The sequence below is a fragment of the Phyllobates terribilis genome, unplaced genomic scaffold, assembly GCF_046119375.1.
Source record: "Phyllobates terribilis strain yellow unplaced genomic scaffold, ASM4611937v1 Scaffold_14__1_contigs__length_39327217, whole genome shotgun sequence".
Taxonomy (NCBI): domain Eukaryota; kingdom Metazoa; phylum Chordata; class Amphibia; order Anura; family Dendrobatidae; genus Phyllobates; species Phyllobates terribilis.
In genome coordinates, this window is record NW_027362774.1 from 13535802 (window position 1) to 13555921 (window position 20120).

General features: G+C 52.8%; 1 protein-coding gene across 1 annotated transcript in view; it reads right to left on the minus strand.

Moving 5' to 3' along the window:
* Positions 1-19584, minus strand: part of SLC9A5 (solute carrier family 9 member A5) — a 157984-nt gene extending 138400 nt beyond the window's left edge. The window contains exons 1-2 of the mRNA XM_073659690.1: positions 19344-19584; positions 242-544 (exon numbers count right to left, since the gene is read on the minus strand). Of these exons, the coding sequence (XP_073515791.1) occupies positions 242-544; positions 19344-19524 (484 nt within the window). The 5' untranslated portion in view covers positions 19525-19584. The remainder of the gene's footprint in view (positions 1-241; positions 545-19343) is intronic.
* Positions 19585-20120: the final 536 nt, after the last annotated feature.

Here is a 20120-nt window from a genome sequence, read left to right on the forward strand (position 1 = left end):
ATTTCAGTAAGAGGTGGCCATGAATGGTGGCCTATCCCTGTATATCAATAGGCATTATGAAAAATTAACCCCTACTCATTTCAATATAGAAACACTGCAGGTTACTATCGCTCCACTAAAAGGGGAGTGTCAGGACCCCCTCATTCTTCACAATTTACATCCTGTTGAAGGAACCTGACTAATATTTGCAGCTAAGTTTTAATTTTATATATCTTTTAACATAATAGATTTTTGGACTTACCCATAAGCCCCAATAGCTTCACGCCCCATAGGGCTACTCCTGTGGCAAAAGAATTCCAAACGGTTCCCACCACAGCGTACATGAGAATGGCTCCGATATTGTCGAAAAATAGGCGACTTGGCATGAAATATCCGGAGTCCAAGACTATTGGCGGGAGAAGAAAGAGGAAGAACATACTGGGCTCTAACTGGAACTCGGCCCTCTGGGCTATGGCCAAGACAATCCCTCCAAGGGCCAGTCCAAGGATGATCAGCAGACAGCTCTCTGGCACGACGGTGGTCACCTTCCTGGACAAGTGGAATACTGTAAAGTAATGAAGACACATTGATAAGGACATCGTAGACCTATAGCCAAGGACTTCTAAAAATGTCTACTCCTCTTTGGCTCCAAGCTTTTTGGAGTGCATTCACACTAAATTTGCAGCGAACATTTGGTGCATGCGCCGGCACACAAGCGTATTCTTTTGGCTGGTAAACATTGGTGTACCTTTATTTTTGTGGAATACCATAGGGGCCTATAGGCTGAGAATGCTAATAAAGGTGGCAATACTCGGAGGCGAAAAAGTGTCTTATTTTTCGACACGGTTGACGGTAAGAACCGTCCAGAACAGATAAGTGTTCTTGTGATTGCAGCTTCATACCGCAATATGGCTCTCTCCATCAGGTGCACTTGAAACGTCGCTTATAAGAACAGCACTCAAGAAGCTTGGAATGGTCAAGCCCTCCAAATTAATTAGCAACCCTGAAAATTAATTACCGGAGTGGTAATCGCCAGGCTGACATGTTCCCAGTGTGCTAATTACACGCTCCTAAAATAAGACACGTTTCCTTAGTTACTGAAATTCAAGGGTAAGAAACAGAGAATCCTCTTACTACAAAAGAGAAGACCCTGCTAATAGGAGAATGTGCCGTAGATATATAGTCGCCCTCCCTGATGTGCTGTAGTTATACAGTCACCCTCCCTGATGTGCTGTAGTTATACAGCGACCCTCCCTGATGTGCCGTAGATATATAGTCGCCCTCCCTGATGTGCTGTAGTTATACAGTCACCCTCCCTGAAGTGCTGTAGTTATACAGCGACCCTCCCTGATGTGCCGTAGATATATAGACGCCCTCCCTGATGTGCTGTAGTTATACAGTCGCCCTACTCGATTTGCAGTAATTATACAGTCACTCTTCCTGATGTGCAGTAGTTACAGCCACCCTCCCCGATGTGCAGTAGTTATACAGCCGCTCTCCCCGATGTGCAGTAGTTATACAGCCGCCCTCCTCGATGTGCAGTAGTTATACAGCCACCCTCCCTGATGTGCAGTAGTTGTACAGCCGCCCTCCCCGATGTGCAGTAGTTATATAGTCGCTCTCCCTTATGTGCAGTAGTTATACAGCCACCCTCCCCGATGTGCAGTAGTTGTACAACCGCCCTCCCCGATGTGCAGTAGTTATATAGTCGCTCTCCCCTATGTGCAGTAGTTATACAGCCACCCTCCCCGATGTGCAGTAGTTGTACAGCCACCCTCCCCGATGTGCAGTAGTTGTACAGCCGCCCTCCTCGATGTGCAGTAGTTGTACAGCCGCCCTCCTCGATGTGCAGTAGTTATACAGCCGCCCTCCTCGATGTGCAGTAGCTATACAGCCACCCTCCCCGATGTGCAGTAGTTGTACAGCCGCCCTCTCTGATGTGCAGTAGTTATACAGCCGCCCTCCTCGATGTGCAGTAGTTATACAGCCGCCCTCCTCGATGTGCAGTAGTTATACAGCCACCCTCCCCGATGTGCAGTAGTTATATAGTCGCTCTCCCCTATGTGCAGTAGTTATACAGTCGCTCTCCCCGATGTGCAGTAGTTATACAGCCGCCCTCCTCGATGTGCAGTAGTTGTACAGCCGCCCTCCCCGATGTGCAGTAGTTGTACAGCCGCCCTCCCCGATGTGCAGTAGTTGTACAGCCGCCCTCCCCGATGTGCAGTAGCTATATAGTCGCTCTCCCCTATGTGCAGTAGTTATACAGCCACCCTCTCCGATGTGCAGTAGTTGTACAGCCGCCCTCCCCGATGTGCAGTAGTTATATAGTCGCTCTCCCCTATGTGCAGTAGTTATACAGCCACCCTCCCCGATGTGCAGTAGTTATACAGCCGCCCTCCCCGATGTGCAGTAGTTATATAGTCGCTCTCCCCTATGTGCAGTAGTTATACAGTCGCCCTCCCCGATGTGCAGTAGTTATACAGCCGCCCTCTCCGATGTGCCATAATTGTACAGCGACCGTCCCCGATGTGCTGTAGTTATACAGTCGCACTCCTCGATGTGCAGTAGTTATACAGCTGCCCTCCCCGATGTGTTGTAGTTATATAGTCGCCCTCCCCGATGTGCAGTAGTTATACAGCCGCCCTCCCCGATGTGCAGTAGTTATACAGCCACCCTCTCCGATGTGCAGTAGTCATATAGTCGCTCTCCCCTATGTGCAGTAGTTATATAGTCGCTCTCCCCTATGTGCAGTAGTTATACAGTCGCCCTCCCCGATGTGCAGTAGTTATACAGTCGCCCTCCCCGATGTGCAGTAGTTATACAGCCGCCCTCTCCGATGTGCCATAATTGTACAGCGACCCTCCCCGATGTGCTGTAGTTATACAGTCGCACTCCTCGATGTGCAGTAGTTATACAGCTGCCCTCCCCGATGTGTTGTAGTTATATAGTCGCCCTCCCCGATGTGCAGTAGTTATACAGCCGCCCTCCCCGATGTGCAGTAGTTATACAGCTGCCCTCCCCGATGTGCAGTAGTTATACAGCTGCCCTCCCCGATGTGCAGTAGTTATACAGCGACCCTCCCCGATGTGCAGTAGTTATACAGTCGCCCTCCCCGATGTGCAGTATTTATACAATCCCCCTCCTCGATGTGCAGTAGTATACAGCCGTCCTCCCCGATGTGCAGTAGTTGTACAGCCACCCTATCCGATGTGCCATAAATGTACAGCGACCGTCCCCGATGTGCTGTAGTTATAGTCGCCCTCCTCGATGTGCAGTAGTTATATAGTCGCCCTCCTCGATGTTCTGTAGTTATATAGCCGCCCTCCTCGATGTGCTGTAGTTATACAGTTGCCCTCCCTGATGTGCTGTAGTTATACAGCCACCCTCCCCGATGTGCTGTAGTTATACAGTCACCCTACTCGATGTGCAGTAGTTATATAGTCGCCCTCCTCGATGTGCAGTAGTTATACAGTCATCCTCCCCAAAGTGCAGTAGTTACAGCCACCCTCTCCGATGTGCTGTAGTTATACAGCGATCCTCCCCAATGTGCCGTAGTTATACAGCCACCCTCCCCGATGTGCAGTAGTTATACAGTCGTCCTCCCCGATGTGCAGTAGTTATACAGCCACCCTCCCCGATGTGCTGTAGTTATACAGCGACCCTCCCCAATGTGCAGTAGTTATACAGCCACCCGCCCCGATGTGCAGTAGTTATACAGCCACCCTCCCCGATGTGCAGTAGTTATACAGCCACCCTCCCCGATGTGCAGTAGTTATACAGTCGTCCTCCCCGATGTGCAGTAGTTATACAGCCACCCTCCCCGATGTGCTGTAGTTATACAGCGACCCTCCCCAATGTGCAGTAGTTATACAGCCACCCGCCCCGATGTGCAGTAGTTATACAGCCACCCTCCCCGATGTGCAGTAGTTATACAGCCACCATCCCCGATGTGCAGTAGTTATACAGCCACCCTCCCCGATGTGCTGTAGTTATACAGCCACCCTCCCCGATGTGCAGTAGTTATACAGCCGCCCTCTCCGATGTGCCATAATTGTACAGTGACCCTCCCCGATGTGCTGTAGTTATACAGTCGCCCTCCTCGATGTGCAGTAGTTATACAGCTGCCCTCCCTGATGTGCTGTGGTTATATAGTCACCCTCCCCGATGTGCAGTAGTTATACAGCTGCCCTCCCCGATGTGCAGTAGTTATATAGTCGCCCTCCCTGATGTGCAGTAGTTATACAGCCGTCCTCCCCGATGTGCAGTAGTTGTACAGCCACCCTATCCGATGTGCCATAATTGTACAGCGACCCTCCCAGATGTTCTGTAGTTATACAGTCGCCCTCCTCGATGTGCAGTAGTTATATAGTCACCCTCCTCGATGTGCTGTAGTTATATAGTCGCCCTCCTCGATGTGCTGTAGTTATATAGTCGCCCTCCTCAATGTGCTGTAGTTATATAGTCGCCCTCCTCAATGTGCTGTAGTTATATAGTCGCCCTCCTCGATTTGCTCTAGTAATATAGTCGCCCTCCCCGATGTGCAGTAGTTATATAGTCACTCTCCTCGATGTGCAGTAGTTATATAGTCGCCCTCCTCGATGTGCTGTAGTTATATAGTCGCCCTCCCCGTTGTGCTGTAGTTGTACAGTCGCCCTCCTCGATGTGCCATAGTTATACAGCCGCCCTCCCTGATGTGCCATAGTTATACAGCGACCCTCCCCGATGTGCAGTAGTTGTACAGCCGCCCTATCCAATGTGCCATAATTGTACAGCGACCCTCCCCGATGTGCTGTAGTTATACAGTCGCCCTCCTCGATGTGCAGTAGTAACATAGTCGCCCTTCCCGATGTGCTGTAGTTATATAGTCGCCCTCCCCGATGTGCTGTAGTTATATAGTCACCCTCTCCAATGTGCCATAGCTATACAGTCGCCCTCCTCGATGTGCAGTAGTAAAATAGTCGCCCTTCCCGATGTGCTGTAGTTATAGAATCGCCCTCCCCGATGTGCTGTAGTTATATAGTCACCCTCCCCGATGTGCTGTAGTTATATAGTCGCCCTCCCCGATGTGCTGTAATTATATAGTCGCCCTCCCCGATGTGCTGTAGTTATATAGTCGCCCTCTCCAATGTGCCATAGCTATACAGTCGCCCTCCTCGATGTGCAGTAGTAAAATAGTCGCCCTTCCCGATGTGCTGTAGTTATAGAATCGCCCTCCCCGATGTGCTGTAGTTATATAGTCACCCTCCCCGATGTGCTGTAGTTATATAGTCGCCCTCCCCGATGTGCTGTAATTATATAGTCGCCCTCTCCGATGTGCCATAGTTATACAGCCGCCCTCCCCGATGTGCCATAGTTATACAGGGGCCTCCCTGATGTGCCATAGTTATACAACCACCCTCCCTGCTGTACTTATACAACCGCCAGCTCCAGCAGAGCCTCATATGGTGTGAATTAACAGTAATATACAGTATGTTATGTAATGATCCAGGAGCCGAGCACACGGTGTAATTCCCCTCAGGCAGAATCGCTGATGTCTGCAAGACTCACAGGCAAAAAAAAAGAAAGCGATGCAAGAAATATAGGACAAGGCGAGATAACAGGACAGACTGGAGCAGAAGAGGGACCAGCAATCAAGGTAGTTAAAGGGAACCCGTCAGAACGATTGTACTATGAATATAGTGGTGCGGCTGTATAGGTCCTAGGACAACCATAACAATGATACCAGTCTTGTAGTATTTCGATGTGTCCAAGCTGAGGAATCAAGACTTTGAAGCCACATGCAAATAAGTTGGGAAGTGCACTGGGGGTGTGTCAGTGTACTGAGAACTGCCACACCCCCAATACACCTCCAACACTCAGTTTACAGGATAATGACACTGACACTCGGGGGACAGGATGACACTGACACTCGAGGGACAGGATAATGACGCTGACACTCGGGGTACAGGATAATGACGCTGACACTCGGGGTACAGAATAATGACGCTGACATTTGGGGTACAGTATAATGACGCTGACACTCGGGGGACAGGACACTGACACTCGGGGTACAGGATAATGACGCTAACACTTGGGGGACAGGATGACACTGACACTCAGGGGACAGGATGACACGGACACTCGAGGGACAGGATAATGACACTGACACTCGGGGTACAGGATAATGACGCTGACACTAGGGGGACAGGATAATGACGCTGACACTAGGGGGACAGGACACTGACACTCGGGGTACAGGATAATGATGCTGACACTCGGGGGACAGGATAATGACACTGACACTAGGGGGACAGGACACTGACACTCGGGGTACAGGATAATGACGCTGACACTCGGGGGACAGGATAATGACGCTGACACTCGGGGTACAGGATAATGACGCTGACACTCGTGGTACAGGATAATGATGCTGACACTAGGGGGACAGGATAATGACACTGACACTAGGGGGACAGGACACTGACACTCGGGGTACAGGATAATGACGCTGACTTTCGGGGGACAGGATAATGACACTGACACTCGGGGGACAGGATAATGACGCTGACACTCGGGGTACAGGATAATGATGCTGACACTCGGGGTACAGGATAATGACGCTGACACTAGGGGGACAGGATAATGACACTGACACTAGGGGTACAGGACACTGACACTCGGGGTACAGGATAATGACGCTGACACTCGAGGTACAGGATGATGACGCTGACACTCAGGGTACAGGATAATGACACTGACACTTGGGGACAGGATAATGACGCTGACACTCGGGGGACAGGACACTGACATTCGGGGGACAGGATAATGACGCTGACACTTGGGGGACAGGCTAATGACGCTGACACTTGGGGGACAGGCTAATGACGCTGACACTCGGGGGACAGGATAATGACGCTGACACTCGGGGGACAGGACACTGACATTCGGGGGACAGGATAATGACGCTGACACTTGGGGGACAGGCTAATGACGCTGACACTCGGGGGACAGGATAATGACGCTGACACTCGGGGTACAGGTTAATGACACTGACACTCGAGGTACAGGATAATGACACTGACACTCAGGGTACAGGATAATGACACTGGCACTCGGGGTACAGGATAATGACGCTGACACTCGGGGTACAGGATAATGACACTGACACTCGGGGTACAGGATAATGACGCTGACACTCGGGGTACAGGATAATGACGCTGACACTCGGGGTACAGGATAATGACGCTGACACTCGGGATACGGGATAATGACACTGACACTCGGGATATGGGATAATGACACACACTTGGGGTACAGGTTAATGACACTCGGGGGGCAGGATAACGACACTCGGGGGGCAGGATAACGACATACACTGGCTGAGCACTTCTATGGATTCTCTTCTCCATCTTTCTTGCTGCACTGTGTGATTTCCAGTAATTTCGGTGACATTACCCCCCTTCCCCCAGGGCTTTTTATCCAGTAGAGTCATTAAACCCATAGACTCACATCCCACCTCATCGGTACAGGCTCCCACTCCAAGTCCCCTCGAACTTCTCTACAAAGTCACTTAATGCTGGCAGCTGATTTACCTAATAGAAGCAATAAATAGTACTGCAGCTCGCTGAACGTGCACCATGGAAACACTCACGGCACAAGGACATCAAAGATATTTATGACAGAAGTAACAAATCCTCAGCAGCACACATTGTGACGAGCCGCCGCGCCTGATACTGGATATTATTAAGTCTGGAGGAAATAATGTTACTGATGCAGAAGAGAAGTCTCCAGGGAATTCCTCAACATCCACAACGTCTCTGCTTGCTGTCAGTGAATAAGAACATTCTTGGGACGTGTTGTTCATTACATGTTGTTTTTTGTCACAATTTTTCCAACTGAAAAAATTGAGAATTGTTCCCCCTCCCCCCTGCCATAGACTTTTGCAGTAACTTATGACTTGTGCTCAGAAAATTGACCTCCTGTTTTTACATAGAGCTTTGAAGGATTCAGTTAGTCAGTTTTCAATCATGTGATGTCATAGACCTAATGGAAAACAGAAGAATTAGCTGGCTAGAACGGCAAAATGAGTGTGACGCGAATGCCGGCTGTAACGGGTCTGGGAGGCGGAACCTCTGAGCTACTATACAAGGGGGCGGTCCTTGTAAGGGAGCGGGTGGCGACCAGGCAGGCAGTCACAGCAGGTGACCGGGACAGTCTCTGGGTGTACGGGCAGGAGGTCACAGCACGTGACGGCAGAGCCTCCAGGTAGGCTAGCAGACAGGTAGCAGATGTGCGCTCCCAGGTGAGCGGGCAAGCTGGTCCTTAGACAGACTGACAGAAGTTGTAAGGCAGACCGTCGGACCTCAGGCTAGCAGGCAGGTAGCAGGATATCAGGCAGGAATTAGACAGCAGACTGGCAGGAATCTGGCAGGTAACTGGCAACGGGACCTGAGGGCTGAAGCAGAGTAGTGAACATTGCTACAACATTGCTCGGGCACCTCCATTTTGGAGGAGGTGCCTTTTATATGGGAGGTCCTCCGGCAATTGGCCGGGGACTCCTTAGGACGGCGCGCGCGGTCCCTTTAAGAGAGGGGGAGCGCGCGCGCCCTAAGCACACTGCCGGGGAAGGAGCGCGTGCCGGAAGCAGCGGGGAGAGCAGCGCTGGAGGACGCCGCGCCAGGAGCGGGGAGGTGAGAGGGACGGCGTCTCTGCCTAGAACGGGGCAGAGACGCCGATGCTACAGTACCCCCCCCCTTTAGGCCCCCTCTTTTTTGGCCAGAAAGAAATTTCTCAAGGAGAAGCGGGGCGTTGATGTTCTCCCTGGGTTCCCAAGTTCTCTCCTCAGGACCAAACCCCTTCCAATCTACCAGAAAAAAGGTCTTTCCTCTTACCCTCTTGGAGGCCAGAATACTCTCTACCTCAAAGACGTCATCAGCGGAAACCGGAGCAGGAGGGGCACCTGGATTATTGGAAAAAGAGTTAAAGACAACGGGTTTGAGGAGAGACACATGGAAGGAGTTAGGAATCCGTAAGGTGGCCGGGAGTTTTAGTTTGTAGGCCACCGGATTTATTTGCCTGAGGATTTCGAATGGGCCGATGAAGCGAGGACCTAACTTGTAGGAGGGTATCTTGAGCCGCACATGTTTGGAGGAGAGCCAAACCTTGTCTCCCGGACGGAATTGAGGCGGATCCAGACGTCTCTTATCAGCATATCTCTTCATCCGCTCGGAGGACAGAAGAAGTGCGGATCTAGTACTCTCCCAAATGGTAGAAAACTCGCTGACAAGAGACTGCGCGGCAGGGTTGTCCACAGAGGCGGAGACGGGAAACGGAATCCGGGGGTGCTGGCCAAAGACAACAAAGAACGGGGATTTGGAAGAGGACTCGCTCTCGTGGTTATTGTAAGAGAACTCGGCCCAAGGGAGGAGGTCCACCCAATCAGAATGGTGGGCATTAACAAAGTGCCGGAGATAGCTGGTAAGGATCTGATTGATCCGCTCCACTTGACCATTGGACTGAGGGTGGTAAGCGGAGGAGAAGTCCAGGGTGACGTCCAGCAGTTTACATGTGGCTCTCCAGAAGCGCGAGGTGAACTGAACTCCTCGATCCGACACGATGTGGAGGGGTAGGCCATGAAGACGGAAGATATGGCGGATAAAGTCCTTAGCCAGCTCAGGTGCAGATGGAAGACCAGGCAGGGGAATGAAGTGGGCCATTTTAGAAAAGCGGTCAGCGACCACCCAAATGACAGTACACCCGGCAGAGACAGGAAGATCGGTAATGAAGTCCATAGCGATGTGTTGCCACGGGGCAACAGGTATGGGAAGCGGCAGGAGATGACCAGCTGGTAAGTGTCTGGGAACCTTGTTGCGGCCACAAGATGAACATGCAGAGACGAAGTCTACCACATCCTTACGCAGGGTAGACCACCAGTAATGCCGGGAAATGAGTAGGAAGGTCTTTTTTTGGCCGGCATGGCCAGCAAGTTTAGAAGAATGACCCCAGTGAAGAACCTTCTCACGGTCTGGAGGCGCCACGAACGTCTTGCCGGGTGGAAGACGAGTCAAATCCAGGGGGGCCACATTCATCACCTTGGAGGGGTCGATAATGTGCATAGGCTCCTCCTCTTGGTCGGAGGACAGGAAGGATCGGGACAAGGCATCAGCTTTGACATTCTTGTCCGCCGGGCGGAAATGAAGGATGAAATCGAAGCGGGCAAAAAACAAAGACCACCGGGCCTGACGTGGATTAAGTCTCTGGGCATTTTGGAGATATGCCAGGTTTTTGTGATCCGTGTAGATGATCACCGGGTATAGAGCCCCTTCAAGCAGGTAACGCCACTCCTCCAGCGCCAATTTAACAGCTAACAGTTCTCGGTCTCCAATGGAGTAATTGCGCTCAGAGGAGGAGAAGATTTTAGAGAAGAAGCCGCAGGTTACCATTCTCCCGGAAGAAGACTTTTGGGTGAGCACCGCTCTGGCTCCAGAGGAGGAAGCATCAACCTCCAGGTAGAACTGTTTGTTGCAGTCCGGACGGTGCAGCACAGGGGCAGAGGAGAAGGCTTGCTTCAGGGAAAGGAAGGCCTCCTCAGCTTCGGGTGGCCATACCTTGGGATTTGCTCCCTTACGGGTGAGCGCAGATATGGGCGCAGTCCGAGACGAGAAGTGAGGAATGAAGAGACGATAGTAATTAGCGAAGCCCAGGAATCGCTGTATCGCCTTCAAGCCCTCCGGCCGGGGCCACTTTAGGACAGCAGAGAGCTTCCCGGGATCCATTCGCAAACCCGTCTGGGAGATAACGTAGCCCAGAAATGGAAGAGAGGTCTGCTCAAAAAGGCACTTCTCGTATTTAGCATAGAGGTGGTTCTGCCTGAGCCTCAGCAGGACCTGACGAACATCCCTCCGGTGTGAGGGAAGATCCGGAGAGAAGACCAAGATATCGTCCAGGTATACCACCACGCAGGAGTAAAGAAGGTCACGGAAGATGTCGTTGACCAGTTCTTGGAAGACGGCGGGAGCATTGCAGAGACCGAAGGGCATCACACGGTACTCATAGTGTCCGTCACGGGTATTAAATGCCGTTTTCCACTCGTCTCCCTGACGGATACGGACCAGGTTATACGCTCCACGTAGATCCAGCTTGGAAAAGATCCTGGCGCCTTTAAGGCGATCAAATAACTCGGAGATGAGCGGAAGGGGGTATTTATTTTTAACCGTGATCTGATTGAGTCCTCTATAGTCAATACAGGGGCGTAGCGAGCCATCTTTTTTTTTGACAAAGAAGAATCCGGCTCCAGCCGGGGAAGTAGACTTCCGGATGAATCCCCTGGCCAGATTTTCCTCTATGTACTCAGACATGGCCCGGGTTTCGGCCGCAGACAACGGATAAATATGCCCACGGGGTGGAGTGGCGCCAGGAACCAGGTCAATCGGGCAATCATATGGCCTATGAGGTGGCAATGTCTCTGCTTCCTTCTTACCAAAGACGTCAGCATAGGTCCAGTAAGGAGCCGGAAGACCGGGTAAGTTAGCTGGGGTAGGTGGAGGACGAACCGGACGAACCGGAACCAGACAGGTCTTATGGCAGTCCGGCCCCCACCGGAGTACTTCACCGGAATGCCAGTTCAACACGGGTTCGTGTGTTTGGAGCCAAGGTAGACCTAGCAATAGGGAGTGGGAGAGTCCGGGCAACACATGGAAGGAGATTACCTCAGAGTGCAGCATTCCCACCTGCAGGGTTATGGGTTCCGTGGCGAGCAGGATGGTCACCGGAAGGAGTCTTCCATCCACTGAGGCGACCGACAAGGGTTCAGCCAGAGACTTGGTGGGAATACGGTATTTCTCAACCAGGGACTGGGAGATGAGGTTTCCAGCGGATCCAGAATCCAGGTGGGCGAGTTCAAAGTGACGGGTCTCTCCCCAGGAGATAGATACAGACAAAGTCAGGGTTGGAGAGGATTTATTTTTGTCTAGGGCGACCTCTCCGAGCGGTCCTAGACACTGGAGTTTCCCGGCCTCTCCGGGCAGGAACGAATCAAGTGCTCCTTACTGCCACAATAGAAGCAGCTCCCCTCGGCTCGGTGAGACTCCTGGCGAGATTTGACCATCTTGGTCTGGTCGACCTGCATGGGCTCGGGTGAGTGTGCCTGGGGAGTGACAGAAGAGGAGACAGGTTTCTGGAAAGTAGGAGCTAGGCGGGGAAACCTTCTCTCTCGGGTGGTCTCTTTGGTGCGTTCTTGAAACCGGATATCAATCCGGGTAGCCAACGACACCAGGTCATCCAGGGTGGTAGGAATATCCCGACCGGCGAGCTCATCTTTAATCCGACCGGAAAGGCCCTCCCAGAAGACGGACACCAGGGCCTCATTATCCCAGGCAAGCTCAGAAGCGAGGGTGCGGAACCGTATGGCATATTGGCCCATGGTGAGACTCCCTTGACGGAGACGTAGCAAAGAGGAGGCAGATGAGGTCTTTCGTCCCGGTTCATCGAAGACTCTCCGGAAAGCAAAGAGGAAAGACGACAGGTCGGACACCAGGGGATCCCCTCTCTCCCACAGGGGGTTAAGCCATGCCAGTGCCTCCACAGTGAGATGGGACATGATGAATGCCACTTTGGCCCGGTCGGAGATAAACTGGTGAGTCAAGAGTTCAAAGTGCAGGGTGCACTGGTTTATGAAGCCCCGAGCTTGAGCGGGGTCCCCTCCGAAGCGAGGAGGTGCAGACAGCCGGGGTCCGGGACAGGATGCCATGGTATTGGTGGGCAACGGTGCTGCCGGGGTGCGAGTCGTGACACTAGCGGTGGTTGCTGGTGGAGCAGACAGTGTGTCCAGGCGGGAGTTGACATTCCGCAGGTGGTTCAGGATGGACTCCTGCTGGGATCTCTGACGGGAGAGTTCATGATATAGGTCAGAGAGCGATGGAGCTTGGGTGCCACCGGGTTCCATGGCCCGAGCAAACTGTAACGGGTCTGGGAGGCGGAACCTCTGAGCTACTATACAAGGGGCGGTCCTTGTAAGGGAGCGGGTGGCGACCAGGCAGGCAGTCACAGCAGGTGACCGGGACAGTCTCTAGAAGAACGGGCAGGAGATCACGGCAAGTGACCGGGGCAGTCTCTGGATGAACGGGCAGATGGTCACGGCAAGTGACGGGGGCAGTCTCTGGGTGAACGGGCAGATGGTCACGGCAATTGACCGGGGCAGTCTCTGGGTGAACGGGCAGATGGTCACGGGAAGTGACCGGGGCAGTCTCTGGGTAAAGGGTTGGTACGACCTGTGGCGGCTGATGGTAGACGTGAGCTCCCAGGTGAGCGGGCAGAAGTCTCTGGACAGGCGGGTGGTCACAGCATGTGACGGCGGAGCCTCCAGGTAGGCTAGCAGACCGGCAGCAGATGAGCGCTCCCAGGTGAGCGGGCAGGAGTCACTGGACAGGCAGGTGGTCACAGCACGTGACGGCGGAGCCTCCAGGTAGGCTAGCAGGCAGGTAGATGTTCGCTCCCAGGTGAGCGGGCAAGCTGGTCCATAGACAGACTGACAGGAGTTGGAAGGCAGACCGTCGGACCTCAGGCAAGCAGGCAGGTAGTTGATGTGCGCTCCCAGGTGAGCGAGCAAGCTGGTCCTTAGACAGACTGACAGGAGTAGTAAGGCAGACCGTCGGACCTCAGGCTAGCAGGCAGGTAGCAGGATATCAGGCAGGAATTAGACAGCAGACTGGCAGGAATCTGGCAGGTAACTGGCAACGGGACCTGAGGGCTGAAGCAGAGTAGTGAACAGTGCTACAACATTGCTCGGGCACCTCCATTTTGGAGGAGGTGCCTTTTATATGGGAGGTCCTCCGGCAATTGGCCGGGGACTCCTTAGGACGGCGCGCGTGGTCCCTTTAAGAGAGGCGGAGCGCGCGCGCGCGCGCCCTAAGCACACTGCCGGGGAAGGAGCGCGTGCCGGAAGCAGCGGGGATAGCAGCGCTGGAGGACGCCGCGCCAGGAGCGGGGAGGTGAGAGGGACGGCGTCTCTGCCTAGAACGGGGCAGAGACGCCGATGCTACACCGGCGTCCCTGCATGGCCCCTATTTCTCCTCCTGGCAGGGACGCCGACATACTGTCCCAGCCGCTCAGCGGAGTCACCGTCCCCTGCAAAGCTTTCTGGTCCCCTGAGCACGTCACGCAGGTCTCGTGGCGGTGCCTAATGCACAGAAGCGCACTCTGCCCGATTTTTAAAGGGGCAGCATGCGCACTTTGGAAATGCCCCCAGCCAATAGCTGGGAGGCATCAAGTATTTAAGGCACGATGCCGTTTAGTGAGGTGCCTGTACAATGCCCTCTTTAGTCTAAATTTGAGTTTGTCCCTGCTGTTCCTGAACCTGTGTGGTTAGATCCTGATCCTGTTGGAGAAACTGCTTAGTTTGAACCTGTCCCTGAAACCCGTGTTGTCTAATCCTTAACCTGTTCCAAATGCACGTGTTACCTGAACCTGAAGCCGCTCCGGCGGTATCTGATCCTGAAGCACCTGAACCTGAAACCGCTGGGGCGGTACCTGAACCTGAAACCACTGGGGCGGTACCTGAACCTGAAACCACTGGGGCGGTACCTGAACCTGAAGCCGCTCTGGCGGTACCTGAACCTGAAACCGCTGGGGCGGTACCTGAACCTGAAACCGCTGGGGCGGTACCTGAACCTGAAACCGCTGGGGCGGTACCTGAACCTGAAACCGCTGGGGCGGTACCTGAACCTGAAACCACTGGGGCGGTACCTGAACCTGAAGCCGCTGGGGCGGTACCTGAACCTGAAGCCGCTCTGGCAGTACCTGCTCCTGAAGCACCTGAACCTGAAACCGCTGGGGCGGTATCTGAACCTGAAACCGCTGGGGCGGTACCTGAACCTGAAACCGCTGGGGCGGTACCTGAACCTGAAACCGCTGGGGCGGTACCTGAACCTGAAACCGCTGGGGCGGTATCTGAACCTGAAACCGCTGGGGCGGTATCTGAACCTGAAACCGCTGGGGTGGTACCTGAACCTGAAACCGCTGGGGCGGTACCTGAACCTGAAACCACTGGGGCGGTACCTGAACCTGAAACCACTGGGGCGGTACCTGAACCTGAAACCGCTGGGGCAGTACCTGAACCTGAAACCGCTGGGGCGGTATCTGAACCTGAAACCGCTGGGGCGGTACCTGAACCTGAAACCAATGAGGCAGTACCTGAACCTGAAGCCGCTCCAGCAGTACCTGAACCTGAAACCGCTGGGGCGGTATCTGAACCTGAAACCGCTGGGGCGGTACCTGAACCTGAAACCGCTGGGGCGGTACCTGAACCTGAAACCACTGGGGCGGTACCTGAACCTGAAACCGCTGGGGCAGTACCTGAACCTGAAACCGCTGGGGCGGTACCTGAACCTGAAACCGCTGGGGCGGTACCTGAACCTGAAACCGCTGGGGCGGTACCTGAACCTGAAACCGCTGGGGCGGTACCTGAACCTGAAACCGCTGGGGCGGTATCTGAACCTGAAACCGCTGGGGCGGTACCTGAACCTGAAACCGCTGGGGCGGTACCTGAACCTGAAACCAATGAGGCAGTACCTGAACCTGAAGCCGCTCCAGCAGTACCTGAATCTGAAACCACTCGGGCGGTATCAAAACATGAAGCCGCTACGGCAGTGCCTGAACCCGAAGCCACACGGTCTGAACCTGCACCATTTTCCATCCTGGCAAGTGTTCCAGTATCCACACTGTCTGAACCCGCATTAGTATTAGTATATATGTGTCTGCGATCCTGACCCTTGGGGTCAGCTGTCGTAGTACTGGGGACAGCCTTTGGAGTGGTACCTGGCGCCAACCTGCAGCTCAAGCCTGACTCCACCATCAGGAGGTCTAGCAAAAACCAGGTGGATGCTTAGGAGGAGGGCTTCTTTAATTTGACTGGCTTGTTTAATGAATGATTAGATTATACCTTTTTCTGCAAATTGTGAATCAAGCGTAATAGCACTGGTCATTAGTACGGCTTCACAGGGGAGGCCTACCGAAGGGTGCTCCAGCTCTCCAATGTGCCAGTCCAAGCCTGGATGTCAATTGTTTCTGTGGATCTGCAAGACTTTCATCCACTTCAGAGGAAAGTTGGGAGACCCCCGTACACATACAGTAGTGTCCAAAATAATAGCAGCCCAATATGACTAAGCAGATTAATCACTGTTTTTGGTATAAATTCTATCACCACATGTCAAACAATTTACCAGTTGGTGCAGTAGATTGTAAGAAACCACCAGACTCCGCATTCATGATCTGCAGGTTTTTGAGTCTGTGTATCGGAATAATTAATTGTACGGGATGTGTTCAAAATAACAACAGTGTGGAGTTCAATCAGTGCGGTCAATCATTCTGTGAAGAAACAGGTGTGAATCAGGTGGCCCTTATTTAAGGATGAAGCCAGCACGTGTTGTACATGCATTTCTCCTTGAAAGCCTGAGAAATATGGGTCGTTGGAGACATTGTTCAGAATAACAGCGTACTTTGCTTAAAAGGTTGATTGGATAGGGTGAAACTTATAAAGAAGTGCAGACAATGATCGGCTTTTCAGCTAAAATTATCTCCAATGCTTTACAATGGAAAGCAAAACCAGAGAGACGTGGAAAAAAACGGAAGACTACCATCCGAATGGATCGGAGAATAGCCAGAATGGCAAAGGCTCAGCCAATGATCAGCTCCAGGATGATCAAAGACAGTCTCCAGTTACTTGTGAGGACTGTGACAGTAAGAAAACGCCTGTGTGAAGCTAATCTCTGAGCAAGAAGTCCACGCAAACATATACTGAAGCGGATACAATTTGCCAAAGAACACATCACCGGGGGGCCATCAGAAGGTAAGTATAATATTTATTTTTTACCATTCTTTCGGTCATAGCATATAAATCCATGCCGGTTGCATGGATTTATATAGTGTGACCAAATTGTCAAGCACTTTCCAAGTGATGCTAAAATTGCTTGGAAAGCGCTTGACAACCCGCATGCGGAAATGCATGTGAAGAACGCTTCACATCCGCTTGTCCCTGGCAGGAAAAACGCATGTAAAATCCACATGTACAATCCGCATGCGTTTTTTCTGCCAGGGAGATGCAGAAAAGCTCAGGAAAAAATCCGGAGCATTTCTGCATCGTGGGCACATAGCCTAAGTCATGTTTTTGAACACACTGCTATTATTTTGAACACTACTGTAAGTCTGTCAGCTGATCCTGTCGATAGCAGATTTGCTTGACTTTAGTGTTCAGTGTATGGGCTCTTAAAGGAGTTTTCCAGTTTCAGAAAACCCATTCCGCTGGTAGCAGTTTGTGATAAGAAAACAAACAGAACTTTTTCACCCTCCCCAGGTCTGGAGCCGAGTCTCCGCTGCTGCTCCAGATGTCTGTTATCATCTACAGCGCTGCAGTCAATCAGTGAGCTCGGTGACTCTCTGTTCGGGCAGTGCTGCTGAGGTCAGGTATCGGCTGTGGTGCTATCATCATGACGTCTGTGCTGCAGACAAGAACAGGCACCGGGAACAGCAGTGGAGACTTAGTGCTGGACCCGGGGATGGTGAGTAAAGAACCATTGTATATTTTTATGCAAACAAACTGTATCTGGTGGCAGGGCCATTCACTGGGGTCAGCGTTCCAGGCAGGACACGGATTACAGCAGCCAAAGAGGAGGAAGGTGACATGAAGGAGAGATAACGTTACAGGTGATCACAGTGAAAGGGATCAATTCAGCTGGGGAGGGATAAAGGGATTTATAAATGTATTTAATTAGACTGACAGTGCTGGAGAGAATGGGAAGATTAAATAGCCACAGTCTGCAAGGGACATTAATGACCGGATAGGGCCCTGCACTCCGATACTGATGACTGACAGGCGGCCGGGCACAAGACCTTCCCCTTTGCAATTTTCCATCCACGTTCTGAGAGGAGCAAACAGGAATCGGAAATACTGTGTGAGCAGAAAAAGAAAAGATTCCTCAAGAACTGCAGGGATCTCGGTAATGAGTGTGTGTGTATGTATGTATGTATGTATGTATGTATGTATGTATGTATGTATGTATGTATATATATATATATAGGTACACATGGGCTCAGCTTTGCATGTAGCCATTTCTGCTGTGGTCTCTGACATCCACCATTGATATATTAGACGCTTCTCCTGTCTCCCATCCCACATTCTCGGTCTCTTTACACAGGACAATATTCGGCGGATCCCGATTACTGAGCAGTCGGCACACGGCAGCGATCAGCTGATAAAGGGGGCACAGTACATTGTGAGATAAGGGGGTACAGTGCAGGGTGAGATAAGGGGGTACAGTGCAGGGTGAGATAAGGGGGTACAGCGCAGGGTGAGATAAGGGGGTACAGCGCAGGGTGAGATAAGGGGGTACAGCGCAGGGTGAGATCAGGGGGCACAGCGCAGGGTGAGATCAGGGGGCACAGCGCAGGGTCAGATAAGGGGGTACAGCGCAGGGTCAGATAAGGGGGCACAGCGCAGGGTCAGACAAGGGGGCACTGCGCAGGGTCAGACAAGGGGGCACTGCGCAGGGTCAGGTAAGGGGGCACAGTGCAGGGTCAGATAAGGGGGCACTGCGCAGGGTCAGATAAGGGGGCACTGCGCAGGGTCAGATAAGGGGGCACTGCGCAGGGTCAGACAAGGGGGCACTGCGCAGGGTCAGACAAGGGGGCACTGCGCAGGGTCAGATAAGGGGGCACTGCGCAGGGTCAGACAAGGGGGCACTGCGCAGGGTCAGGTAAGGGGGCACTGCGCAGGGTCAGATAAGGGGGCACTGCGCAGGGTCAGATAAGGGGGCACTGCGCAGGGTCAGACAAGGGGGCACTGCGCAGGGTCAGACAAGGGGGCACTGCGCAGGGTCAGATAAGGGGGCACTGCGCAGGGTCAGACAAGGGGGCACAGCGCAGGGTCAGATAAGGGGGCACTGCGTAGGGTCAGACAAGGGGGCACTGCGCATGGTCAGATAAGGGGGCACAGCGCAGGGTCAGATAAGGGGGCACTGCGTAGGGTCAGATAAGGGGGCACTGCGCAGGGTCAGATAAGGGGGCACTGCGCAAGGTCAGACAAGGGGGCACTGCGCAGGGTCAGATAAGGGGGCACTGCGCAGGGTCAGACAAGGGGGCACTGCGCAGGGTCAGATAAGGGGGCACTGCGTAGGGTCAGACAAGGGGGCACAGCGCAGGGTCAGATAAGGGGGCACTGCGTAGGGTCAGACAAGGGGGCACTGCGCAGGGTCAGACAAGGGGGCACAGCGCAGGGTCAGACAAGGGGGCACAGTACATGGCACTATGCTGTAGTCCCGGTGACTGCAGGCTCTGGAGCAGGTGGATGCTCAGTGATGCAGGCAGCCGGCTCCCCCCCTGTACCCCGCACTCACCGATCTTCGCCAGGCTGGCCACCAGGATCCACACGGCCACCAGATAGGGAGTCTGCACCATGTGCCATTCCCAGCGCACCACCTGGAAGCCGCCCGGGCTCTCAGCCTCCTCCCCCCGGTCACCATGTGAGCAGAGCACCGGGAGCCCCGGGAGCAGCAGCCCCAGCAGCAGCCGCTCCATCTCCCCGCAGCCCGGACCCCGAGAAGATGCTGAAAGCCGGGGAAACGTGACACCAGCCACCAATCAGGAGGCGAGGAGAGGCCGAGGAGGCAGTGACGTCACCCACCATGTGCCCCGCAGCGCCAGGTACAGGCGGCAGGGACCGGTCCATGTTCTCCTCCACCCGCCATGTGCTGCAATAATCCGCACCTGTACAGTGCACACCTGTGTATATGCACGTCTATACTACACCTGTATATACACCTGCTGTACTACACCTGTATATACACATCTATACTACACCTGTATATATAATACACATCTATACTACACCTGTATATCCACCTGCTATATATAATACACATCTATACTACACCTGTATATACACCTGCTATATATAATACACATCTATACTACACCTGTATATCCACCTGCTATATATAATACACATCTATACTACACCTGTATATACACCTGCTATATATAATACACATCTATACTACACCTGTATATCCACCTGCTATATATAATACACATCTATACTACACCTGTATATACACCTGCTGTACTACACCTGTATATACACATCTATACTACACCTGTACAGTGCACACCTG